Raw genomic sequence first — 25,744 nt, 5'->3', positions numbered from 1 at the left:
CTCACGCCTGTAATCCCAGCACTTTGGGAGTCTGACGCAGGTGGATCACAAGGTCAGGAGATCGAGACCATCCTGGCTAACATGGTGAAACCCCATCTCTACTAAAAATACAAAAATTTAGCTGGGCGTGGTGGCGGGCGCCTGTAGTCCCAGATACTCGGGAGGCTGAGGCAGGAGAATGGCGTGAATCCAGGAGGCGGAGCTTGCCGTGAGCTGAGATCGCACCACCGCACTCCAGCCTGGGTGACAGAGAGAGACTCCGTCTCAAAAAAAAAAAAAAAAAAAAAAAAAAAAAAAAAAAAAAAAAAAAAAAAATTCCCAAGTCTGGCCTGGCACAGTGGCTCATGCCTGTAATTCCAGTACTTTGGGAGGCTGAGGTGGGTGAATCGCTTGAGGTCAGGCATTTGAGACCAGCCTGGCCAACATGGTGAAACCCTTCTCTACTAAAAATACTTAAAAAAAATTTAGCCAGGCATTGGTGGCACACACCTGTAGTCCCAGCTACTTGGGAGGCTGAGGCAGGAGAATCGCTTGAACCTGGGAGATGGAGGTTGCAGTGGGCCAAGATCACACTACTGCACTCCAGCCTGGGTGACAGAGTGAGGCTCCATCTCAAAAACCAAAACCAACCAAACAAAAACCCCAAGTGCAAAGCTAAGTGTGAACCACTAGCGCACCCACACCACATGTGGTCTGAGTTATGATTAGTGTAAATCTATACATTTAAACACATTTCAGTCACCTAGATCTTAAGCAGCATTTTCCTTACCTAGTAGCTGCATCTTGACTGACCCCACTGGGTAGGTTTTGAGGGCATGAGGATGGGCAGCACCCCCATTCCCTCCTGCCTTCTGCAGGAAGCACCAGCTTTGCCTATCACTTCTGAAAACGAGAAACAAGAGGTCCCCTTCAATGCCTGGGCTGCAGACTTCATGGCATTCCCCAACCTGGTATAGTGAGCTGTAGTTTAAAATATGCTATGGTGGATCTACAAACAGTAAAATATTCATAGAAATAAAGTCAATCTGCATTGTGAGAATACTGTGTGTTGCACACCCTTCTGAGCACTTGGTATGTTTCTACTTATTACATCCTCAGAAAACCTGTAATGGATATGCGGTGTGTCTTATCATCGTCCCCATTGTAGAGATGAAATGGTGCAGGTCCCTGGGGGTTACTGGGAGCTACTTTCAGGACACCTTGGGAGCAAATTGAGGAGCTTGGTATAGCTCCTAGACAAACTGACTCCACTTCCTTCTGCCATATATTACCTCCAGGCAGAGATTGGGTTTACATGCTATCAAATTGGGGCTGTGTCTACCCCTAGAAGGGTAAATGATAAACTGGGCTTTTTCCCCTGATACTATGGTTAAAATATAAACATGTATTGGCCGGGCACGGTGGCTCATGCCTGTAATCCCAGCACTTTGGGAGGCCGAGGCAGGCAGATCACCTGAGGTCAGGAGTTTGAGACCAGCCTGGCCAACATGGCGAAACCCCATCTCTACTAAAAATACAAAAATTAGTCGGGTGTGATGGCGGACGCCTGTAATCCCAGCTACTTGGGAGGCTGAGGCGGGAGAATCACTTGAACTTGGAAGGTGGTGGTTGCAGTGAGCCGAGATGGTGCCACTGCACTCCAGCCTGGGTGACAGAGCGAGACTCCGTTTCTCCAAAAAAAAAAAAAAAAAAAAAAAAAAAAAAAAAGCATTAAATAAAATCCAGTCATTCTGGATACCCATAAGCTATGCAAAATGCTTCCTTGCTGTGCTTCTCTGCCTTCATTTCCCATTTCACTTCTCAAATTACAGACCCATTAATATGAGCCACTAATCTCACTCCAGTTAAAATGGCTTTTAATGGCCTGGCATGGTGGCTCATGCCTGTCATCCCAGCACTTTGGGAAGCCGAGGCAGGTGGATCACTTGAGGCCAGGAGTTGGAGACCAGCCTGGCCAACATGGTGAAACCCTGTCTCTACAAAAAATACAAAGATTAGCAGGGCTTGGTGGCACCCAACTGTAATTCCAGCTACTAGGGAGGCTGAGGCACGAGAATTGCTTGAATGTGGGAGGTGGAGGTTGCAGTGAGTCAAGGTCATGACACTACACTCCAGCCTGAGCGACAGAGCAAGACTCTGTCTCAAAAGATAAAATAAGAAATAAAATAAAATTCCTTTTATTGAAAAGACAGATCATAATGAATGCTAGTGAGGATGAAGAGAAAAGGGAATCTTCATACACTGTTGGTGGGAATGTAAATTAGTATAACCAGTATGGAGAACAGTTTGGAGAACAACATAGAAGTTCCTCAAAAACCTAAAAATAGAACTGCCATATGATCCAGCAATCCTGGTGTTAGGTATATACCCCAAAGAAAGGAAATCAGTATATGGAAGACATTCCATATTTATTGCAGCACTATTCACAATAGCCAAGGTTTGGAATCAATCTAAGCCTCCACCAACAGATGAATGGATAAAAAAATTGTGGGCCAGGCGTGGTGGCTCATGCCTGTAATCCCAGCACTTTGGGAGGCCGAGACGGGCGGATCACGAGGTCAGGAGATCGAGACCATCCTGGCTAACACGGTGAAACCCCATCTGTACTAAAAATACAAAAAACTAGCTGGGCATGGTGGTGGGCGCCTGTAGTCCCAGCTACTCGGGAGGCTGAGGCAGGAGAATGGCGGGAACCCGGGAGGCGGAGCTTGCAGTGAGCCGAGATCACGCCACTGCACTCCAGCCTGGGCGGCAGAGCGAGACTCCGTCTCAAAAAAAAAAAAAAGAAAAACTTGGTACATACACACAGTGGAGTACTATTCAGCTATAAAAAAAGAATGAGACCCTGTCATTGGCAACAACATGGAAGGAAATGTAAGACACGTTATGTTAAGTGAAAGAAGCCAGGCACAGACAGAAAAGTTTTGCTTGTTCCCACTCATTTGTGGGAGCTAAAAATTAAAACAATTGATGTCATGGAGATAGAGTTGAATGATGGTTACCAGAGGCTAGGAAGGGTAGATTGGGGATGCAGGGCAGGAAGTGAGGATGGTTAACTGGTGAGAAAACATGGTTAGATAAATAAGATCCAGTATTTGATAGCACTACAAAGTGATTATAGACAACAATAATTTATCATACATGTTAAAATAACTAAAACAGTATAATGGGAATGTTTGTAACACAAAGAAAGGATAAACATTGAGGTGATGGATACCCTATTTTCCCTGATGGGATATTACATGTTGCATGCATGTATCAAACTGTCTCGTGTACCCCTGAATATATACACCTGCATCCCCATAGAAATTAAACATTAAAAACAACAACAACAAAATGAGCCAATAAATTTCTCCTCATGGATTTCATTAATTATGTGCACTTCTAAAACTGTATGTGAGCACAAAGTAAAAGCTGAAGGTTTTATTGGGTGAGTCTGATCTCTGGAAATAGCCTGAATAATTTGGGCTGAGAAACCATTTTTTTTTTTAAGACAGGGTCTCACTCGGTTGCCCAGGCTGAAGTGCAGTGGTGCAATCACAGCTCACTGCAGCCTCCACCTCCAGGGCTCAAGCAATCCTCTCGCTTCAGCCTCCCGAGTAGCTGGGACCATAGGCATGGGCTACCATGCTTGGCTAGTTTTTTATATTTTTGTAGAGATAGGGTCTCGCCATGTTGCTCAAGCTGGTCTCAAACTCCTGGGCTCAAGTGATCCTCCTGCCTCAACCTCCCAAAGCACTGGGATTACAGGCATGAGCCACTGTGCCTGGCCTGAAAAACTTTTTTTTAGAACTCCAATATCCAGCCGGGCGCGGTGGCTCAAGCCTGTAATCCCAGCACTTTGGGAGGCCGAGACGGGCGGATCACGAGGTCAGGAGATCGAGCCCATCCTGGCTAGCCCAGTGAAACCCCATCTCTACTAAAAAATACAAAAAAACTGTGGCGGGAGCCTGTAGTCCCAGCTACTCGGGAGGCTGAGGCAGGAGAATGGCCTGAATCCGGGAGGCGGAGCTTACAGTGAGCCGAGATAGCACCACTGCACTCCAGCCTGGGTGACAGAGCGAGACTCTGTCTCAAAAAAAAAAAAAAAAAAGAACTCCAATATCCAAACTGGTAAAAGTGCCCAGGGAAAGAAAACCTTGCAGCTGTTAGATGGCTCTCCTCAAATTCAGTACACAGTTGAGGGGCTCCTGCATCCAGGAACTCACAGTTTAAAGGGGGGACATCAACATGATTACTCATAATGCAACGTAGGAGGAACCTAGGGCTTGGAAGGCATTTCTTTTTTGCGTCTCAACACGTCACTTACCTCTAGTCAGAGATGGAGGATGTTTCTGGCTTGGACGACCTTTCAGGATCCTCTAATTCAACTCTCATAACACAGGGGTGAGAAAACTGAGGGCCAAAGAGGTTGTCCAAAGTCATGATGCTGGGAATTGAGATCCTGATGCTGTTTCCCCTCCTTCTGGCTCCTGAGGGGGTGACTTGATTTCTGCAGCTCTTGAGAGGGCTTGGAGTGCTTGTTTGAACCCCCATACCCAGCTTCCCTCGTTATGTAACACATTAGACCAAGGGTTCCGTGACGGTTGTCGCCCCCTGCCCATGGATCTGGCTACACACTCCATAGCTGGGTCCCCTGTCAACTATTTTGCAATACAGTTTTCAAATTGGCAAGCACAAATATACTCCAGGGTTACTCAGTGGCTACGCGGACCAGTCGTGACTTCCTTCTTTTCTGAACTAGCGAGTGGGTATTCCCCACCCCCACCAGCTTAGAGACAGGAGATACCCAGCCTGCCCTTGACCCGCGGACCTAAAGGAAGACAGTCATGCCCAGGCAGCTGTGGCTTGGGGACTACCACCTTGCATTTATGGCTTAGCGACGGGCACCATGGGGGTGGGGGGGAGCATCTCAGCACATTTCTGTGGGAACAGGGATAGGGAGCAAGGGGTCTTGTCTTCTGGGAGGGAATCTAAAGTCCCCCAGTGGTGGGCTGGGGAGCATGGAATAGCTTCTAGATGAGCTAGACCCACTGGATTTCCTCACCGCCTGGGCGCTCCAGGCTCTTCGTCTGCAACGTGTTATTCTGGGGCCCAAGCGCTGGTCTCCCAAACCCTGAAACTGTGAAATTGGCTACGCTCCAACAATCCACCAAATCCGCAGAAATGCTTTCGGCGGTCCCCTTCTTCCTCTACATAAAATCAGTCTCTGCGTGAATTTTCCGCAGAGTCGGGATTCTTTCCAATCAGTCACTTTCTGATAGCTTAACAGCTTGGTAAAGAAATGCAGCTTTTAACTGAGGGGAAAAACAGCACACGGAAGTAGGTATCTTTGTACAGATCCTTTTTATTAAGATTTATATAGGCAATTTACCAACACAGAAAACCAGTCTAGCAGCTCCGAAGTCACTGTAAAAACGGTGGCGCTAACTGATGGTGGTGTCCTCCACACGGGGCAGGTGGCCTCAGACATGGAGCGGCATCTCCCGTGGGATACTATTTCACACGTGCACTAGTCAGTGTATACTGAGAAGGGATTATAAACCTTCCGAACTGGCACAATAGATACAAAAAGAGATAGAACCAATGATATTTTTTTCTAGGTACAATATCTAGATGTACAGTATCTAGTTTACTGGCTTCACTTCGTATAGCAATGCACAACAGAAAACGGATTTCTTTCTTCAAGGGTATTATACTTTGCCAAGAACATAGTAAATATGTTACTATATTGATGGCTATGAAAACAGACAGAGACAAATGAGTGAGGAGGCACGTTCTCTCACAGAGACAGGACTTCATTCTGTTTCACATAAATCCTTAAGGGGCCATTCAAATACAAGACCTCTTACAAAGTTTCAGTCATGCATGAGGGCGCTTACCTTTAAGACCCCATTTTCGAAACCATTTTGAAATAGTGAAGGGGGGAAAAGGTCACACTCAAATGTGCTCCTCTTAAAAGCAGTGTTTCTAGACACAGCTTGTCTTTTTCAAAGAGTGAAGGTGGCCTTTCTGTTTAGTGGTTGGGTAATTGGGTGCAATAATCGAATCTTAAGGCAATGGCAAGGCTGATGGTGGGGATTTGGCACAATAAGGGGAAAGAATGATGCTGTCCAGTTGTCCCTTGAATCCTAAAGGATTACTAACGACATGGGAGGGAGAGCTACCTGCCCCACGCACAGGGGCTCCTGGACAATACTGTGGCTTTAGAAACAAACCTAGGTTCTGAGGGAATGACACTGCAGAGTCTTACAGAAATCCTTTTATGAGATAGCCAGTCCAGAATAAAGCCTTTGGGGTACTTGTCAACAAGCAAGAGGCCTTCTGAAGAGGTAGATGAAAGCAGTATTTCATAGCAGGTTTGCTGCCCGATGTGACAAAAGACGTGCATGCGCCTCTCAGCACAGACCAGAAGATCAACTGTTGTTGAAAACAGTCTATGGTAGTGAGAAGAGATGTTGGCCACATTGCTATGTGCATTATTTCCATTTTATTGTATTAAGAACAGGAAGGACTGCCATTTCTTTAAATAACAAACTATACAAATAAAAAGGAGCAGAAATAATATGGAATGTTTTTGATGACAACAAACTTAGGGATTCAATAAATAATATAAAATGCTTTTGTGCTAAAATAGAACTTTTGTTTCTTTTATATATATATATCAGTGATCTTTATGCTATCCAGAAAAAGCCAAATCTATTATAATTAAACATAGAAAAATACCATTTAACAATAAAACTAAAAAAATGGCCAGTGTTGAGCTTATAAACCACATATAATATATACATCATTTAATATAATCAACTAAGAAAGTAAATTTCAAGTTCTTTGTAATACAAATACACAATTGAAAATATTTCTCCATTCCCTACCCTTACATCAAAGACATCTGATATTTAGGACAAAATTAAAAATGGAAGCATAGTTACCAGTTTTCAGAGATGATTTTGAGATTGTTAAGATACTGGAGAGCTAACTCTGCTACACAAAGCTGAGTTATTTAACTCTAAAATGAAGGATTTTTTTTCTCTCTCTGTGTTTGATGAAATGCATATACTCTTAACCCATTTTCTATAGTTTCTTTGTGTTTGTAAGAAAGGCAACTTAAAATTTAGGACCTTGCATTTCTCAATCGATGCTAACACAGCTAGGTCAGAAAGACCCCATTGGGCCAGCGGTGGGGGCCTGCAGGAGTGCTAATCTCTGTTATTCTGCTAAAGTAAAACAACTATCTTAGTTCCTAAGGACAAAGAAAATATAAAGTTCATTATGACTAGAGGAAGCCAAGGAGTACCATTTTAGAGTTCAAATTTCATTTGCTCCATAATAAACTTTGTTAAAATGTGACCTGGACTTTTAAAAAAATCATATTAACATGAATTTAAATAATTAATTCAAGTCTCTCCAGTAAACTTTACATAGGAGGGAAAAATCACGTTAAATCTTTAGGAAAAAATTTAAACTGTTAATTACTTTAAAAAAATTTTTTGTAGAGATGGGGTCTTGCTATGTTGCCCAGGCTGGTAACTCACCATAGAAGTGAGCAGGGCAGAACAGAAGAGGCCTGTTATTCTGACAGTTTTACCAGGACTACAATGAGGATTTGTAACAGTGTCCCCAACTGACCAATGGGGCAATGAATTCACAGTGATCCAGACACTGCCTCTCCACCTCGGGGGCTGCAAAGTGCACACACACATTCAGGGTGTTTTGGAGATGGCCCGGTAATGCTTTAGCTCTAGGTCACCTGTGCCTTCATGGGAGGGTGCCAGAGGGTAGGCAGAGGCAAAAGAACTTCTTCAGAAGGTCCTGACAGACAGCAAATAGCTTCTGAATGAGTTCAGCAGCTCCACATTCAAAAACAAAGTGACCCAAGTCTTAGAATAATTATCATAAGGAAAAATCTCCTGTTACGGGGGGGAGAAAAACTTCACCTATCTTAACTCAGTTATTTGCTTGGTGCTTTATGGTGTAATGATTTTTACCAGCAACTTCTTTCTTCCTTCGCCCCATTTCTACCACTATTCTCTTTGTGACACCCAGCCCAGCCCCCACCTGTCACACATCCCAGTGAAGCCCAAATCATTTCCCAACAAGTCAACCCCTCACTCAGGGTGGGAGGTGTGAATTCATCAAGCATCTCTGAATGACACAGAAACATTTCCCTGAACATAACTGAGACAACACTGCATACGATTAAATCATACGAGTTAACTCTTATCTTACCCCAGCACATTTCAAAGCATTTTATAGGTTTACATCACGCGAAAAAGGCTAGACTTTGAGAGCGTTGTTTTCTTCTTGATATGTTAAAATTCTGAAACATTAGAAAAATCAATTCCACTGAAAAGTAAAACGTGTTGAATTGGCCCAGCTACAAATTCCGAGCGAAATTTTAAAAAGCAGAGAAAAACCACACTTTGATCTTTTTAATCTAGTTAAATCCCTGTTAATTGGTAAACATTACTTTGTAGATGGCCAATGTGGCCTTCAAACAGTTGTTTCTAATATCCACAGATGGCATATGTCAGACCAGAAATCAAGCTACATCTTGTTTGCAACAAACAGATGGTTGTTGGTTGCTGCTGCTGTCTTGAGCAAAATGCTTCCTTTCCTCGGTGCATCTCACTGGATATTTAGCCCCCCTTTTTTTTTTTTTCTTTTTTTTGAGACGGAGTCTCGCTCTGCTGCCCAGGCTGGAGTGCAGTGGCGCGATCTCGGCTCACTGCAAGCTCTGCCTCCTGGGTTCATGCCATTCTCCTGCCTCAGCCTCCCGAGTAGCTGGGACTACAGGCGCCCGCCACTATGCCCGGCTAATTTTTTTTTGCATTTTTAGTAGAGACAGGGTTTCACCATGTTAACCAGAATGGTCTCGATCTCCTGACCTCATGAACCGCCCCCCTAGGCCTCCCAAAGTGCTGGGATTACAGGCATGAGCCACCGCGCCTGGCTGGCCCCTTCTTTGTGAACATAGGATTTGAAATTGTCACGTCAGTGAATGGACCAATCAGAGGCATAAGCACTTTGCGTGAACGTTGACATAATAAGCTGACTTCTAGAAGTTTTGTTGAAAAATCATACTTAAATATGACAAAGAAGGAAAACCAATGAGCCCCCAAGACATGAGGGCATGAATGAACCAAAGATAATGTTTTAGGTGAAAAATAATAAACCTGGATTCACAAAAGTTTTTAATTTATTCCATATGTATCTTACATAGCAGCTTAAAGTAATCTATTATTTTTAGGCTTTGTTGATTCTTTTGAATCATGAAATCAAGACTTATTACAGCGTGATTTTGTAAAAATACCAAACTCAATTATTTTTCTCATCAATGTTAAAATATCCCAACCACAGAAATCTAAAATAATGAAAAAACGTAGGCTGAATTTTGACCTTTTTAATAGGTGGAGTGTAAGAAGGGTGAACATCTAGGACTTAAGTAACACTTGGAAAACCTTCTAAAACATTCAAGTACTACGGCTGGGCATGGTGGCTCACATCTCTAATTCCAGCATTTTGGGAGGCCGAGGAAAGAGGATCGCTTGAGCCTAAGAGTTCAAGACCCCTATCTCTACCCAAAAAATAAATTAGCCAGGAAAAGTGTCATGCACCTGTAGTCCTAGCTACTCAGGAGGCTGAGGTGGGAGGATTGCTTGAACCTAGGAATTCAAGGCTGCAGTGAGCCATGATCATCCCACTGTTCTCCAGCCTGGGTGACAGAGCGAGGCCCTATCCCAAAAAGTTAAAAAATTAAAAAAAAAAAAATCAGCCCAAGTATACCACGATGTTTAATCCAACTGACTTTTCCTCTGGCCACGCAGGCAACCCGGTGCAGCAGAAACACCTCCATCACAACACTTTGGCAGAAGACATTCAAACCAGACCCCAACACAACGGGTGACTGCCCTCAGAAGCAGCTCAACCTAGTCTTACAAAGGACTTTAAATAAATGACATCTAGATGTACTTCTCAACCATATCATTACAAATCAAATGTGAGTTGGGGAAGTGTAAAAGTTTACACTTTTGTTTGAAGCAAAAGGACTTTCAGGGTATTTTCCAATTCATATATCTTTTCTAAAAGGGAGAGGAGCTTTATGTTCTTTTCTTAGAGCAGAAATTCTAGTTTTTGAAAGAGATGCAGATCAGCTCAATTTTAGAACAAGTGTGGGAAAGTTGAATAATCTTTCGGAACACATTTGTGTAGCTCATGCCCTAGGTACGAGACATTAGACGCTAACCCCAGGTCCTGGTGGAGTCAACAGCAGGCCCTTTATCCTGGAGAACAGGCATGAGGCCCAGCGCATCCTCAACTGCACGTGCTGAGAACCTATGAGCTTGAGATGCAGACAGGAATGGCATCAGTCACAGCTATAATTAACCAGGGCTGGGAAGGCATTCACTCTTTAAGAACAAAGGCTTTTCTGCTTCTAGGGTGTGTGTGTGTGTGTGTGTGTGTGTGTATGTGTGTGTGTGTTTAAACAGAATTTGAGTACTATTCCTTTTTAAATAAGGAGAATGCATATAAGTAGTACATCCCTCCTCCCACACTGGAAATAACAGATAGTAGAAAATGTATGTTCATTTAAACCCCAACTAGTAGTTAAGATAGACAACAAACCCCCACATTTTTTTTGCAAAGTAACTCTTATGAAATAATGGACCCTTTTGGTAATTTATCTTCCAAACTCTCAAAATAACTGCATTAAAAAGTACTTACTTTGCCCATGAACACAGCACACAAATATAAAAACAAAGATTTAGAACCGTTAAAAATATCAAGGACAGGATGCAGACCATTATGATGTCAAGTGATTTATACTGTTAGTAAAGACATACACTAAAACTACTCCAAGAATGGGACAAATACGTGGACTTGGAAAATTATTTTTTTTAAGACTGATGACATGGGGGACTTTGCTGGTTCTCATAACCCAGCATCTATTTGGGGGTATCAGTGGGGCCTGGAGGCAGTGGGAGAAAACAGACTTCACGGGGCAGACGCTGCAGGGACCAGGAAAAAGGCTTCATGCCCTAAGGTCCTCACTGTCGTACAGTCCAGTGCAAAGTATCACTCATTCATGACAGATGGATGACGACATGAACGTCAATATACACAGTTAACCCATTTTGACACATTCATTCTTCAGCATTTTTTCAATACAATTCATCTTAAATTATACTACAACGTAAAACAGACCTGCTTTTGTACATCCATTTCTGATATGTCTCCCAGGGTCAGGCAGAAGGAACCAGAATGACTGTCACACAACTGCTAATTGTCGAGACCCGAGATGGACTCACCCACGAGTGCTTCTGCACGCCAGGTACTGCTTGTCGACTCGTGCACACTGGACTCAAAGACTTCTGAAAACTGCTCTTGCCCCTGAAACCTAAAACTCCACTGCCTGTCCTTCAGAATCATTGTAAATCTTTCCAGTGATGGACGGATGAATGCCTTCAATGACTAGTTAATCCATACACTTGGAGAGTACGTGTCCATCATTCCCACCTGGCCGAGGGGGCCCCGGAACAGACTGGTGAGAGGCTGGGCAGTCACGTGGGTGCAGCTCCCAGAGGAGGGCCCGAGTGCAGAAATATCTTCAACTTTTAACCCCAGGACAAGAAGTCAGTTGTGAAGTGTGCAAAGGAAACACTGTGGCTCTCCCATCCCCCAGTAGTACAGAGCAAAGACACAGACAATCAGCAGTGACTAGAGATAAAATGCGGCAATGCTTAGGGCAGTCTGCTACCCAACACTGAACATCTTTAAATTCCATCCTGGAAAGTCTAAGACGTGTTTGATGTCAGACATAAAAATGTACGTGATAAGTGGGAGTCACTTCAAGTTCTAGGTTCATAGGTACCAAAGTGTGTAGCAAAGAAAAAGAACTTTTATTTCTTCAGTAGTTTTGAATGTGGACAAATGTGACAAGGCAGGGAGCTGAGCTGACCCTGAGCCGAAGGGTCCCGACTCCTCTCGGGAGCCTGGAGGAGTCCCGGTAGCGAATAGATCAGATGCCTCATCCTCGTTCACCCCAAAAGGCTGAGACCCTGGTGTGTCCTCCGCAAGGACCCTCCCTGTTTCCGGGTGCTAGAGGCCGTTGCTGTTTCTGTGACAGAGGGATGGCTTTGGGAGCTCCACAGTGCCGGACCGAGGTTTGTTGAGGAACTTCGGGGCTCGACGTAAGAGACGCTGGGCCTCCTTGAAGGTTTCGTTCAACTCCTTCTTCCACTGCACAAACTCTGGATCACTCTGAGGGGGAACACAAAGGCAGACATGGTGACGGGCTCACCCACTTTGCCAACAGCGATGGGCGCCTCTATTGATTACCAGCATCCCTGGAACCTCTGAAGGAAGCACACCATAAGTGTCCACCCCCAGTGGCATTACTAGCTGATGGGCCGTGCTGCCACCTTCTCCAGAATCTCTTGAAAAGAGCAGGGAAAGGCCACATGAAAACCCTTCAGATGATTCCAGTACAATCCCACTCTGAGAAGCACTGCCTTTCATTTTTTAGAGATTATCTTTGATTTCTAAAACAACTGAAATCTATAATATAGGGGAAGGAGTTTTGACAAAAAATTTTTTTAATATATATTCGTGTAGGTAATGACGTTAGTAAAAATGACTTTTTTCATCTAAGACGTGTTTATTTCCCTAATATGCTCTCTTAAAACAGGCACACACTAGTATACCAGTCGCAAAGTGTCCAGGAATGAAATTTGTGTTACAATGTAACTTTGAGGAAAAGATGGCATTTTCCTTTAGAGAAGATGGCATTTCAGCTTGCCATCTTATATTTATCGAAATATATAAACCTTAACATCGCACATGCTGAAAAATCTTCAAAGTTATAGAACAAATAAAATTCTAGGCCCCATTAAATACTGAGCAGATTTTCCTGATAAGGTAATGACATTATTTTATGTATATCCTCCTTCCATTTTCTGATAATGTTTGCCTTTTTAAAAAACTAATGATTAATTTGCTGAAAACCTTGTACCTTGGGGCTTTCTTACTAAGTCTGTAAGTGATAAAACATGGCTTAAGAAAATGTTTTATAGCCAGGCAGCCAACTTCGCTGAACATTTAATTATTCTAACATTCACCTAAGAAAAAATAAATAAAAACTCACCTCACATTGCAAGACAAATTGCTTCCCTCCTTTTATTCTGAACAAAATGCATTTTTTGTCTTTAATTTGAGTTTCTTCCACAGAGAGAATCTGTTCCATTGTCAGTAAATTTTGCTAACGTAAAAACAGAAATTCAAAATTCAAATTATTTCGTGATTTCTTAAGCAGTAATACCAAAAACTACTAAGTTAGAACAAGTGAAAAAAGAAAACGCATTCAGTTTTCTTTCTTTGATGATATTCTAGAAGTAAGGGGAAAATGGCTGTAAAGGAACACACACCAAAGTTCAAATTATAATGTTTCAAGGAAAACTGCAGAGAAAGCAACGTTTTGCTAAGGCAAAACGGCAAAGCTGTTCCCTCAACACAGAATGGATTTTGAATGCTGATGAATTGCAGGCATACTTGTTGTACGGCACGCTCATACAAATTCTATCAATAACATTGTGAGGAAGCAATAGAGCCACATATGATTTATGTGAGTCAAAGGTGTGTGGTTCAGTTTTAAGGCAGCAACTCAGTAAATGTTTAGTGATGTCAGCTTGTAAAGCTAACAATATTTTGATAGTATCCCAATGATGTCATAAATAGAGGTGGTTTCATTAAAAGATTAAAAGGTCTATAGGCCATGCGCGGTGGCTCATGCCTGTAATCCCAGCACTTTGGGAGGCCGAGGTGGGTGGATCACGAGGTCAGGAGTTCAAGACCAGCCTGGCCAAGATGGTGAAACCCCATCTCTGCTAAAAATACAAAAATTACCCAGGCGTGTTGGTGAGTACCTGTAATCCCAGCTGCTCGGGAGGCTGAGGCAGGAGAATCGCTTGAACCCAGGAGGTGGAGGTTGCAGTGAGCCGAGATCACGCCACTGCACTCCAGCCTGAGTGACAACGCGAGACTCCGTCTCAAAAAAAAAAGAAAAAAAAAGTCTATAGCATTATTGCTTAAGGTGAATGCTATAGTGTCATGAGTTCCTTACCATTTTATGGTTTTTTGTTTTTATTTTTAATAAATACTTCAGGAATCCTGAATGAGAAATGACACCCTGATAAACACTCAGGTTTGCTTTTTCCTTACTTAGACTTACGAATCTGCTCATGCATATGATGCAGCTTCTCAAATAGAACGCTAAATGTCGAATCTTTTAAAACCAAGCTCATTTATTGCATCGAATGTTAAACAAAGGTACGTTGTTTTTTTTTTTTTTTAATTCTCAAACATCCTGAAAAGTGGGGTGATTTCCTTTTAACATGCCAGTGGGTAGCATAATAAATGTATAATCTGCCCGGGTCCACTCATTACCTGGAAATACGCTGAGCTTTGGGGAGCTACTTTGATGCTTCCCAGCCCTGAGATACAATTCAGGGTCCCCAAAAGAATCTTATTAATTGGAACTTAGATCCTAGATTCTAATTTTTCAAAAATCACTTTGATGGCAGGAGTGATGGTGGGAAGACCTTGATTCTTTTCAAAGAAATGGGGTGATATGCAATTGTAATCATTCATAATTGAATGAAAACTTTGCCAACAGTAAACTAAAAATACAGTCCAAAGTCAAATACATGAGATTTAGGTGCCCTGTTTTCCACACTTCTGATCCCTGCAGAACAGACGGGTGGTATTCCAACACATCCAACACATCAACAATGTTTTCAGTGTTTGGGACCATTGTCCTGCTTCTGATGACTCACCAGGCACCACCCCCCACCAAGAAAAGAAGCGATGCCTTCCACCAGGGTTGGCTCCTTCCTTGGTGACAAGCCCTGGGCTCCTCATACAGTAGGCACTTAATAAATGCTGCCTGATTTGCTGAAAGGTACAGTGTGAATCGGAAACTTCTTTTTATCTTGTTCACAAACATTAGCTCTTGAAAGGATCTGTTGTATGATCCACCTACAAATTCTCAACAAGGTGGAGACACAAGGAAGTACCTTTTGGTGACCTCACCTCTGTGTCAAGTGTCATAGCCTGGGACATTATATTTGACCCAACTAGGAGAGGCCATACAATGGAGAGACTGAGGACACAGGACAACCTGGTCTGAGTCACCCCTCTACCTCCTAATTGTCCAGTTGTGTTTTTGGGTGGCAGACTTTCCCCCTCTAAGCCCGCTTTCCTCTTTATAAAATGAGAGTTGGACCCTCAAATGTTCCTAAACACATGGAGTTGTTGTTGTTGTTATTGTTCCTGTTTTTTTTTTTTTTTTAACAGCACTTGACCTCACATAAACATGCAAAAATTACAGTACAGTCATCCCTTGGTATCCACAGAGGACCAGAGGACAGGTTCCAGGAACCCCCGAGAATACCAAAATCCACGGATGATCAAGTTGCCGATATAAAATGGTATTGTATTTGCATACAACCATCACACATCCTCCTGTATACTTTAAATCACCTCTAACATAAATGCTATGTAAATAGTTGTTAGATTGTGTTTTTTTTTTTTTTCCTGTATTACTTTTTATTGTTGTGTTGTTAGTATTTTTTTCCCGAATATTTTCTCTCCTTGGTTGTTTGAATCCCAGGATGGGGACCTGTGGATATGGAGGGCTGACTGCAGTTGTTATGATTTCTATTTCCCTCGTGTCAGATGAGAGAACGGAGGCTGAGAGAGTCAGTGTGATGTGTTCAAAGTCCCAGAGACACTCAGCAGTGGAGCTGAACACCTCTGTCCGACTTCAAAGTCCGGCTTGTCTTTTTTTTTTTTAGATCTGCCTAACTGCTCTCCAGCCTTCTTCAAATCCATCTGATGATGAGGTGCTTCTGACCGCACTAAATAGCATGTTCTATTTTCAGGTATTACCAAGTTCTTCCTTGACGTGGAAGTGTAAAAACAAGTTAAAGTTTGCACATTACAATCTCATGGATACCAGTAAAACAGACACACAGGGTTTCAGAGGATATTGTATAAAACATGTCAGCAACATGAAATAACCATATGCCATTGTACGTACTGGGAAACATGCTCGGTGAGACTGCCTTAGACTTACCCGGGACTCTCCCTCTCCTCTCCATTCAAGTCTATTTGGAAAGAGGTAAAAATAGCGACGCTGCCACTGAGTCAGAAATGGGTTTCCCAGTTTCAGCATGTACCCGTGCATAATACAGTCCTTCCCCAGAGCGTAATCTGAGGAATACAAAATCACTAGGAGTTAAACAGGCTCTGAAACAAAATGTCTTAGCAGCATTATTCTCTGAAAAAAGAACAGACATACTTTTTGGAAAAAGCAGGTTTCTATAAACAGAACACATTACAGAAGTCATGATTTTTGTTTTAAATGCATGTGCACTGGGGATCTAAAGATCAGAGGGCTCTGCAGCTCTCTCTGCTCACATAGTAAATGGCTGTTTCTCAATATTCTGATAAACTCATGATGTTCATTTATCGCTCTGGGAGGGCAAAAGTTAAGTTTCCAAACTCTTTTCATTATGTATAAGGAGAACTGGAGAATAAAGAGTATTTAAAGTCAAGTTATCCCCAGCGTACCTTCTCCTTTATGTGGCGTTGGGATTCCCCCTTTAATATCTCTTTTATCTTAAAAATAATAATAGTGGGAATTTTCTTGTCCAAGTAATTTAAGGTAACATAAGGATGAAAAATGGTTCATTCCTCAGCTTAATGTTAGGTTTATTCCTCAAATATGTGGTTATGTATACAGATAATTCACACACATTGTTGAGTCCTGATTACATTTTTATCGTGAAATACTGTGTCTTTAAAAAAAAAGGTTAATTTTAAAGTCTATATTAAAGGCTTTGGTGATTGTGCTAAAATCATTCACTCACACACTCATTTCTTCAACAAGTATCACATGAATGCCCAGGTGCTGGGCGTGTTCCAGATATTCTAGGTTCAGCAGAGAACAAAAGAGACAAAAACCCCTGCTTCAGAGACTTTACAATCTAGTGAGAGTTTCAGACCATCAGTAAACAAGTAAAACCCATGGCGTGTCATCTGGAGACAAGCAGGAAAAGAACAAAGGAGAGGGAGGGCCCGGGAGGGTCAGTGGTGATGGGGAAGGATGGAGTTGTCGTTTTCACTGAGAAGTGCTCGCATTTCCAAAATCTATTTAAAATACGAGCACAGTCATCCCTTGGCATCCACAAGGGATAGGTTCCAGGACCCTAGCAGATACCGAAATCAGTAGATGTTCAAGTCATCAATCTAAAATGGCATGGTGTTTGTATAGAACCTACACATATCCTCCCACAAACTTTAAATCACCTCTAGTTTACCTATAAACCTAATACAGTGTAAATGCTACATAAATAGTTGTTACACTATGTAGCATTGGTCCAGAACCTTTTTGGCACCAGGGACCGGTTTCGAGGAAGACAATTTTTCCACAGACGGGGGTGGAGGAATGGTTTTGGGTTGAAACTGTTCTACCTCAGATCAAGCATTTGATTCTCATAAGGAGCACGTAACCTAGATCCCTCACGTGTGCAGTTCACAGTAGGGTTTGCACACCTCTGAGAATCTCAGGCCACTGCTGATCTGACAGGTGGCGGAGCTCAGGTGGTGCCTCCTGCTGTGCGGCCCAGTTCCTAACCGGCCTCCCCCTCCTCCGGGGTTGGGAACCCCTGCTGTATAGCTTTTATTTGCATTCTTTGTTATTGTTGTATTGTTATTCTTGTTGTTTTTCTCCAGATATTTTTGATCATGACTGGTCGAATCCACAGATGCAGAACCTGAGACGTGGAGGACCAACTGTATTATAAGTTTTTTTTTTTTTTTTCAGGAATCTAAGCCTAGACTATATTTTTCTATAAAGGTGACCTCTGAGATTGTCAGCTGAGACCTACTTATGCACGAATTACTTACTAACATAGGAAGATAAATTCCTCGATTTGCTAAACTTTCTGTCTAATTACAGCTCTAACTAGAAGGATACACTTGAACATGCTTATGAAGATCTATATATATTTCTGGATCCAATTAATCAGGATTCTAGTGACATCATGACACCTCCCTTGAGCAAGTCCACATTGATTCAATTTCCTGTGTAAAATCTGCTGTGGCAAACAGCCCAGTGTGATCACAATGGACTTGTTCTCCAAAGAAGAGCTTAAGGCTGGGCACGGTGGCTCACGCCTGTAATCCCAGCACTTTGGGAGGCCGAGGCGGGAGGATCACAAGGTCAGGAGTTCAAGATCAGCCTGGCCAATATAGTGAAATCCCATCTCTACTAAAAATACAAAAAATTAGCCAGGCATGGTGGTGGACACCTGTAATCCTAGCTACTTGGGAGGCTGAGGCAGGAGAATTACTTGAACCTGGGAGGCGGAGGTTGCAGTGAGCCAAGATGGTGCCACTGCACTTCAACCTGGGCGACAGTGCGAGACTCCATCTCAAAGAAAAAAAAAAAGAAGAGCTTACAAATAAAGGCTGTGTGTCCCTGCAGAATTGAGGTAAGCATAGCTCAAAGAATGCACGATTCCCTTGGTATATTCTGGCAACGTTTATATACAGAGTAAGTCATCCAGAATCGAAGACACTTTAAATGATACAGGGAAATTGTCAGATAAGACCAAGGAATCCTATACTAAGATGCTGCCACCAAAGTAACCTATTAATAGAGTGAAAGAGTTTCTGGTCATTCTTGTTACATATGGTTAACCTTGCAAGGGTCTTTGCCCAGAGGGAAAATGAAATTACATCTTAACATAATCATCAACTACAATAAATTATCCAAAATTCAAGAAATCTTAGAAAAATCAAGAGTAATCATATTCATTGAATCGAGAAAATTTGATTTATTTAAAACTTATGTTTCTTACTTGATGTTATGTTAAGTAGGGCACTGAATTATTTACATAAAAATACAGTTTGGCAATTTTTTTTTTTTGGAGACAGCTTCTCGCTGTGTCACTCAGGTTAGGGTGCAGCAGCACAATCTCAGCTCACTGCAGACACCCTCCTGGGCTCAAGTGATCCTCCTGTCTCGGCCCCCCAGTCCCTGGGACCACAGGCATACACCACTACACCTGGCTAATTCTTATTTTTTGTAGAGATGGGGTTTCACCATGTTGCCCAGGCTGGTCTTGGATTTCTGAACTCAAGTATCCTCCTGCCTCAGCCTCCTGAAGCACTGGGATTACAGACGTGAGCCACTGCGCCTGGCCTGATTTGGCAATTTGTAAAATGCTGTTTGTAATATAAATGTCTTCATACATTTAACTCTTTTGTCTACGGCCATACCACCCTTAACATGCCCGATCTTGTCTGATCTTAGAAGCTAAGCAGGGTTGGGTCTGGTTAGTACCTGAATGGGAGACATTTACCTTTTTTTTTTTTTTTTTTTTTTTGAGACAGAGTCTTGCTCTGTTGCCCAGACTGGAGTGCAGTGGCCAGATCTCAGCTCACTGCAAGCTCCGCCTCCCGGGTTTATGCCATTCTCCTGCCTCAGCATCTGGAGTAGCTGGGACTACAGGCGCCCGCCACCTCGCCCGGCTAGTTTTCTGTATTTTTTAGTAGAGACGGGGTTTCACCGTGTTAGCCAGGATGGTCTCGATCTCCTGACCTTGTGATCCCAAAGTGCTGGGATTACAGGCTTGAGCCACCGCGCCCAGCCCATTTACCTCTCTTGACAAGTGACGTGTCATGCTAAGTTCCTTGCCAGGACCGGCTACATACTTCTCGGGTCCCAGTGCAAAATGAAAATGCAGGCCCCTTGTTTAAAAATGACTAAGAGTCTCAAGGTGATGACAACAGAGGACTAAACTGAGTCAGGTGCCCAGATGACTGCACAGGGCACACACCAATGACACCAGCCCCACTCCTGACACTGTCATACTCAATCTGCAAGGAAAAAACCTCCAAACTAGTCCCCAAGCACTCCAAGATAAAAGGGCATACTAAAGAAACCCAGCCACCTGTCTCCATAGACTTATTTGTGTGCTGACTGAAGACTTTGAAATATTAGACTGAGCTCTTCCAAGCCAGAGCAAACTGAAACGATTTATGGCATTGATTTCTTCTCGACTGGAAAATACCATAAGACCCAAATACTTTTTCAGCTTTACAAGAAATTCTGAAAATTTACTGCATTAGAAATGTATTGAGACACGTGAGCTATTTTACCTTCTTCGTGGCCAAGTTGCTTATTTTTAGCTCTCTTCCTGGCCTCAATTTTATCCGTGTCTGCATTTACTGCTTCATAAACTGTTTCCGTTACTTCTTGCTGCCACCGTTCAGAGATGACCAACGGGAAGTTCTTGTAGAGTTCTTGGTCGCAATCAAGCAGCTGATTATTTTAAGAAATCAAGATGTTTATGATTTAACATACTTACAAAGGTAAGAGTCCACGGCGCCACATGCATGGTGACTCGATCATAACTCTATATAGGAAGATAACTAGATGGCAGCAGTAATCATTTCGAGGCAGGTTATTAGTTGTCATAAATATGTGCTAATGACAACTCAAGCAATCAGCATCCACAAACAGAACTGCGGAGCACTTCACTTTCAGTCCTGGATCAGCTACGTCCAGCCCAATCTTCTATACTATCTTCATGACATGTTTGCCAATGAAAACTCACATATACGGGGTTTTACCTGAAGTACTAGGAGATTCTGACAACCAAGTAAAATTTCAATTATGGTAAGGATATTTTGTTTATATAGGTAGGAAAACTGTTTCTGTAGTTTCAGAAACTATTACAAGAGAGAAGCCAAGAGGGCTTTTGAACCTACCCTCAATTAATCTGAAAAGTTAGAAAAACAAAAGGTAAATGAGGCTGAGCTTCCTATTAATTCCATGAACCTTCCAACTATTCGCAGTTTGACATCATAATCACATGTGTAAGAACTCTCCAGATACACGGAGAGTTTAGGCAATGGAGACTTTAAGAGCTGCTGTAACAAAAATTACACTTCATGGTAGCATTTTTCTTCCAAGCGAGTACTCAAAATTCTTCTTTCTGCCCTCTAGGTAAGGCTGCACTTTGAATATGAACAAAGAAAATGGTTTTCTGCATGTGAGCTACATTTTTATGGCAGAAATACTAGCAAGTCTACTGATAAAAACATGCTTGTCTTAGAAGCACAGACCTCCTTAGAAACTTAGTTTGCTTACTCCTTGAAAGATATGCAGGGGTAGGTATCTTAACAGGCAAAATACTGACAAGGACAAGAAAGACCAAGGAGGCTAAGGCACTTGCACACATTCCCTTAGCAGATCAACAGAACACCAGAAGAAGCTGCATCCCACATCCCAATATGGGGCCTACTCCATCCAGTCTCGTTGATCTGTTATAATAATCTGTTGCATCCCACATCCCAATATGGGGCCTACTCCATCCAGTCTCGTTGATCTGTTATAATAATCTGTTGATTCTGAGGTCGCTTTGACCTGTAGAGCTTTTCCTCTTTCTGTTTTCTTCAGGCATTCCATCTAAGCCCATAGCTGAGCCCCTCGGTTGCTCTGAATGGGACTGGAGGTGCATGTGTGAGTGTGTGTGAGTGATGGGGTGTTGAAAACCTCAAGGTCCGATGAGCAGCTGAGATCAGGCGCACAGGGACAGGTTCTGAACGGTCTGGCAAAGAATCAAAGCACGCTCCTTGCCCAGGTAGTTATTCTGAAATGGCCAACTCTGTTTAACAGACACTGTTCTACCGCCTATCATCTCAGCAAGACTTCATCTTTATGACTGAGCCCACCTTGCTGAAAAGGAATTAAAAAAAAAAAAAAAAAAACTTATGTTTACATGAGGTGAGTTTCCCCCACCCTTTTAAAGAAAATGTATTATTTGGGCTGTTTTTAAAAAATAGTTTCTTAAAATGCAGTCCCCTGCCCTCCCTGCTGGGCTCAGCTCTCATGGGGGCAGGACCTGGGCTTCTTGCTTACAGCTGACTCCCGACCAGACAGGACTTCTTGTTCTAAGTGTGCTCCTTCTCAGCTCTTGCTCAGGAAGAACCAAAGCATAATAGTAGAAGCTACTGGTTTGTCAAGCATTGACTATATGCCTGTAGCCTTCAGCAGGCCACCTCATTTATCCTCAGAGAACGCTTGGCAATGAAACCCCCCACTTTACAGGTGAGAAAGCCAAGACTCGAGAGGTCACAGAATGGCCCACATTCACTCAGCTAAGAGGCAGACCCCAGCCCAGTCTGTCTGACTCCAAAGCCTGGATCTTGGTTTACAACATTTTTAAGTATGATAATCTCTTTTTAACATCAAAACATGTTCGTGGGCGCCCACGTAATAGTATTTTATTTTTAGTACTCTGATGGATAGATAGTGGTATATGGCAGGTGAAAAAATTCTATTGTGACAGCAGTAAATTTTAAAAATTCCTTTGAAAGTGGATTGTTCTCCAAAACACTGCTGTATATTCATATACATGACAGGTATCAATGGTTCCGGCTACAGACGATGCCTGGTGTACAGGTCTAGGCATCGGTCTCAATGCTGACCCCAGCCACTGCTCCAGACCACAGAAGGGTGTCTCTCAGTTGGTCAGCAATCCTCACAGCCCTGTGACCTGGGTCCTCTGCACTTTGTCTTCACCTAACCTCCAACACCTGAGAAGCTGGTCCCGTGAACACCCTAATCATCATCATGGCCCAGCCCCTCGTCTCCTGGGGCCCCTAGCTCTGACCAGCTGCCACTGGGTTCTCCAGGTGCACTTAGCCTGTACACGCTGCTCCCGATAGCTGCTCTCCTTCCCCGCAATCCTCCCATCTTCCTCCAGCCATTTACTGCCTTTTCTGTCCCACAGCCTAGTTGGTCCAAGTCCTATGTGTCTCCGGTTACAGCTCCTGCTAGGCCCTTGTATTTTACTTGTCACTCTTTTATTTACACCTCACAGGCGTGTGTTTTAATAGTGCTGCAGCCTTCTGGAGAAGGAAGCTACTTGGTGGGGAAGGCAAGGACGGTTAGTGTCAGAAGGGTGTAAATGGGGGCAGCTAAGAAGAACAGGGGAGGCCCGGGGGCAGTGGGGAGAGCCTGGGGCAAGCTGCCAGCATGGGGGTAGGTGAGAGCTTGATGTAGTGATATGCTTTGACCCAGCATCTTAAACAGGATGATCTTCTCTCATGACTCACCATCTCTAATTATGTCTTGTCTACTTGGGGGAATGACAATATGAAAGAAAGTTCAAAAAAGGCAGAGGATTGTATTTAAAAAAAACAGCGATTATTTCACCTTTGACTGACAAATGCAAAATGATTCATGCTGTTTGCTCTTTCATCCTAACGTGGGGAGATCTAAAAACTTAGAAGAACTGAGACAGTTGGCTCTTTTGCACTAGGGAAGTATGTTTGATTATCACACAGCTGTTTTTCCTGTTTCAGGTACAATTCAAGTTTTATTTCAATCACAAATATTCCAAATCAATAAACATTTTATCTTGCAGTTCCTCAGAAATAAAACTATTAGTCTGAAGAAAGCTTTTTAATTTAGGTCCTTAACTTACACATTCTTCAAATATGTTGATATTCATTTGTAGGCTAGATACTACAAACAGCCCAATATTAAAACAACCACTAAGTTTGATTTCCAACAGAAATCCCCCCATCCAAAAATAAAAATAAAGAAATAAGTGATCGCATGTGTACCTTAATCCCTTTGGTATCCTCTTCATCAAATGAGCCAATATCAAAGGCATCAGCAGCATTGACTTCTCCCCGGGGAGGAATCAAGGGTGGTGGGTACTGGAAGATTCAAATAAGCATGGTACAGTTATCAGATGATCGTATGGTCCCGTCCCAACCTAACATTCCACAAAGACAGCACAGTGCCAGATATCCGCATGCTACACTGCGCAGCATGTCATTCAAGCTTGTAACAAATCACATTTCATATTGTGTAGAAAAGCCTCTGCACTGAATAGCCCCAAAGGAAGGCCCTAGATTTTAGACAAATTAAAGAAAAACAGGATTCATGTCCAAAGCCTTAAATAATTTTCAAATATAACAAAATCTCAGGACTGCATATCCATCCACCTCAGCTTAAGAAAGCATATTCTCTGAGAGGACGCAACACCACCTTCAGGTTACTAGAACCACAAGAGACAACGGGGCCTAGAGGGAGCAGGGCACACCTGCCAACACCCTGAGGTACATGTTAACTGACCCAGAGATCGAACTCTAATTCGGCAGGCCTAACAGATTAGTCTTTCTTTACTAGAGAAAATCATCATTTCTCGGCAGCTTGAGTTCATGCAAAGCGAATCTAAAGCTGATAATCAACATTTTTCTAAAAATTGAATTCGGGGTGTTTCCTGTATCAACGCAAATATCATGAAGCTTAAAATAAGGAAAGGAAATTATCCTGATATAAAATCATGCTCATTCTTATGTAGTATTGGGCTAGAAAATATACATACATTTATGGCAGAAGTTTCATGTACATTTTATAGAGATCTATGTAAAAATACAGTCATGTTGAGATAAGAATTCAAGAAGAAGAGCAAAAACTAAAAACGGCTCAATTATATGTGCATTTGAATTAACTAGATAATAGCTCCATTTTACCCTGTATAAGTTGATACAGGAGATATTTTCAAAATGTTTATATTAGGGAAACAAAGAGTGAGAGAGTGCCCCAAAGGGAATTGGCTGCATGGTAACTCTTGGGTACTAGGGCACTGCGGACACAGGATGCTGGGGGAGGTGGGTGGCGGGGATGCTGGGGAGACAGAGCCAGGAAGCCATCAGTGCATAGAGAGACAGAGACAGAAACTGAGACAGAGATGAGCGTGTCAGGGCGGCAGTACCCAAAGTTGAGTCCCAGACGGAGGGAGTACCTTTTGTAAGTAGACATGCTGCCAGTCAACACCTTTGAAAAAGCTGTGCTCTTTTACTTCCTGTGAGCTGGAGGAGAAAGAGTCATAACAGTGCTAAGTATGCATTTGGAAACATAAGAAATACTGTGCAAAACTGTCTCCTGTTAACAACGCTGTGGAACAAGTATTTCCAGTTTTTCCTTTAAGAAAGCAAATAAATACGCTTCCTGCAAAACAACAGGAGGAATGCTATGATGTTTAGAATACTGCATGCAGCGCCTGGGAAAATTATCCCATATGATCATTTATTTGGGATAGTTATTACAGTTTAAAATAACCTAGAAATTTTCACAGATATATATACACACACGTACACACACGTACAATAATTCTATAGTCATGAGAACATAACTGAAAATGAGAATTAAATTGGATATCTATACATTAAAGAAATTTATAGCAAATATTTACACATCACAATAGATAATATAATAGGAAAATGACAGGAATGTGAAGCACCACATTTACTCAGAAGCAAACAAGAGATCTAATAATATAATGTATACCAAAATCCTTTATAAATTGAAGAAACCCATCCTGACTAACACGGTGAAACCCCGTCTCTACTAAAAATACAAAAAAAAAACCTAGCCAGGCATGGTGGCGGGCGCCTGTAGTCCCAGCTACTTGGGAGGCTGAGGCAGGAGAATGGTGTGAACCCAGGAGGTGGAGCTTGCAGTGAGCCGGGTTCACGCCACCGCACTCCAGCCTGGGCAACAGAGCGAGACTCCGTCTCAAAAATAAAAATAAGAATAGAAATAAAAAATAAATTGAAGAAACAAGTTTTCTTGAAGGTCATGATTAAAACTCGG

General features: G+C 42.6%; 1 protein-coding gene across 3 annotated transcripts in view; it reads right to left on the bottom strand.

Annotated features, from left to right (window-relative positions):
- Positions 1-5,329: 5,329 nt before the first annotated feature.
- The window catches only part of LOC105495703 (G protein-coupled receptor kinase 3), a 164,137-nt gene continuing 143,722 nt past the window's right edge, over positions 5,330-25,744 (bottom strand). For all 3 annotated transcript variants that reach the window (XM_011765430.2, XM_071080302.1, XM_011765431.3), the window contains 6 exons: positions 24,894-24,960; positions 23,704-23,799; positions 20,227-20,389; positions 16,133-16,269; positions 13,145-13,258; positions 5,330-12,261 (listed from right to left, as the gene is read on the bottom strand). In XM_011765430.2, the coding sequence (XP_011763732.1) occupies positions 12,100-12,261; positions 13,145-13,258; positions 16,133-16,269; positions 20,227-20,389; positions 23,704-23,799; positions 24,894-24,960 (739 nt within the window). In that variant the 3' untranslated portion in view covers positions 5,330-12,099. The remainder of the gene's footprint in view (positions 12,262-13,144; positions 13,259-16,132; positions 16,270-20,226; positions 20,390-23,703; positions 23,800-24,893; positions 24,961-25,744) is intronic.

This window comes from Macaca nemestrina, chromosome 15 (assembly GCF_043159975.1).
Source record: "Macaca nemestrina isolate mMacNem1 chromosome 15, mMacNem.hap1, whole genome shotgun sequence".
NCBI classification, from domain to species: Eukaryota; Metazoa; Chordata; class Mammalia; order Primates; family Cercopithecidae; genus Macaca; species Macaca nemestrina.
Note: the sequence above shows the minus strand (reverse complement) of the source record. Positions and strands in the feature narration are given on the sequence as shown.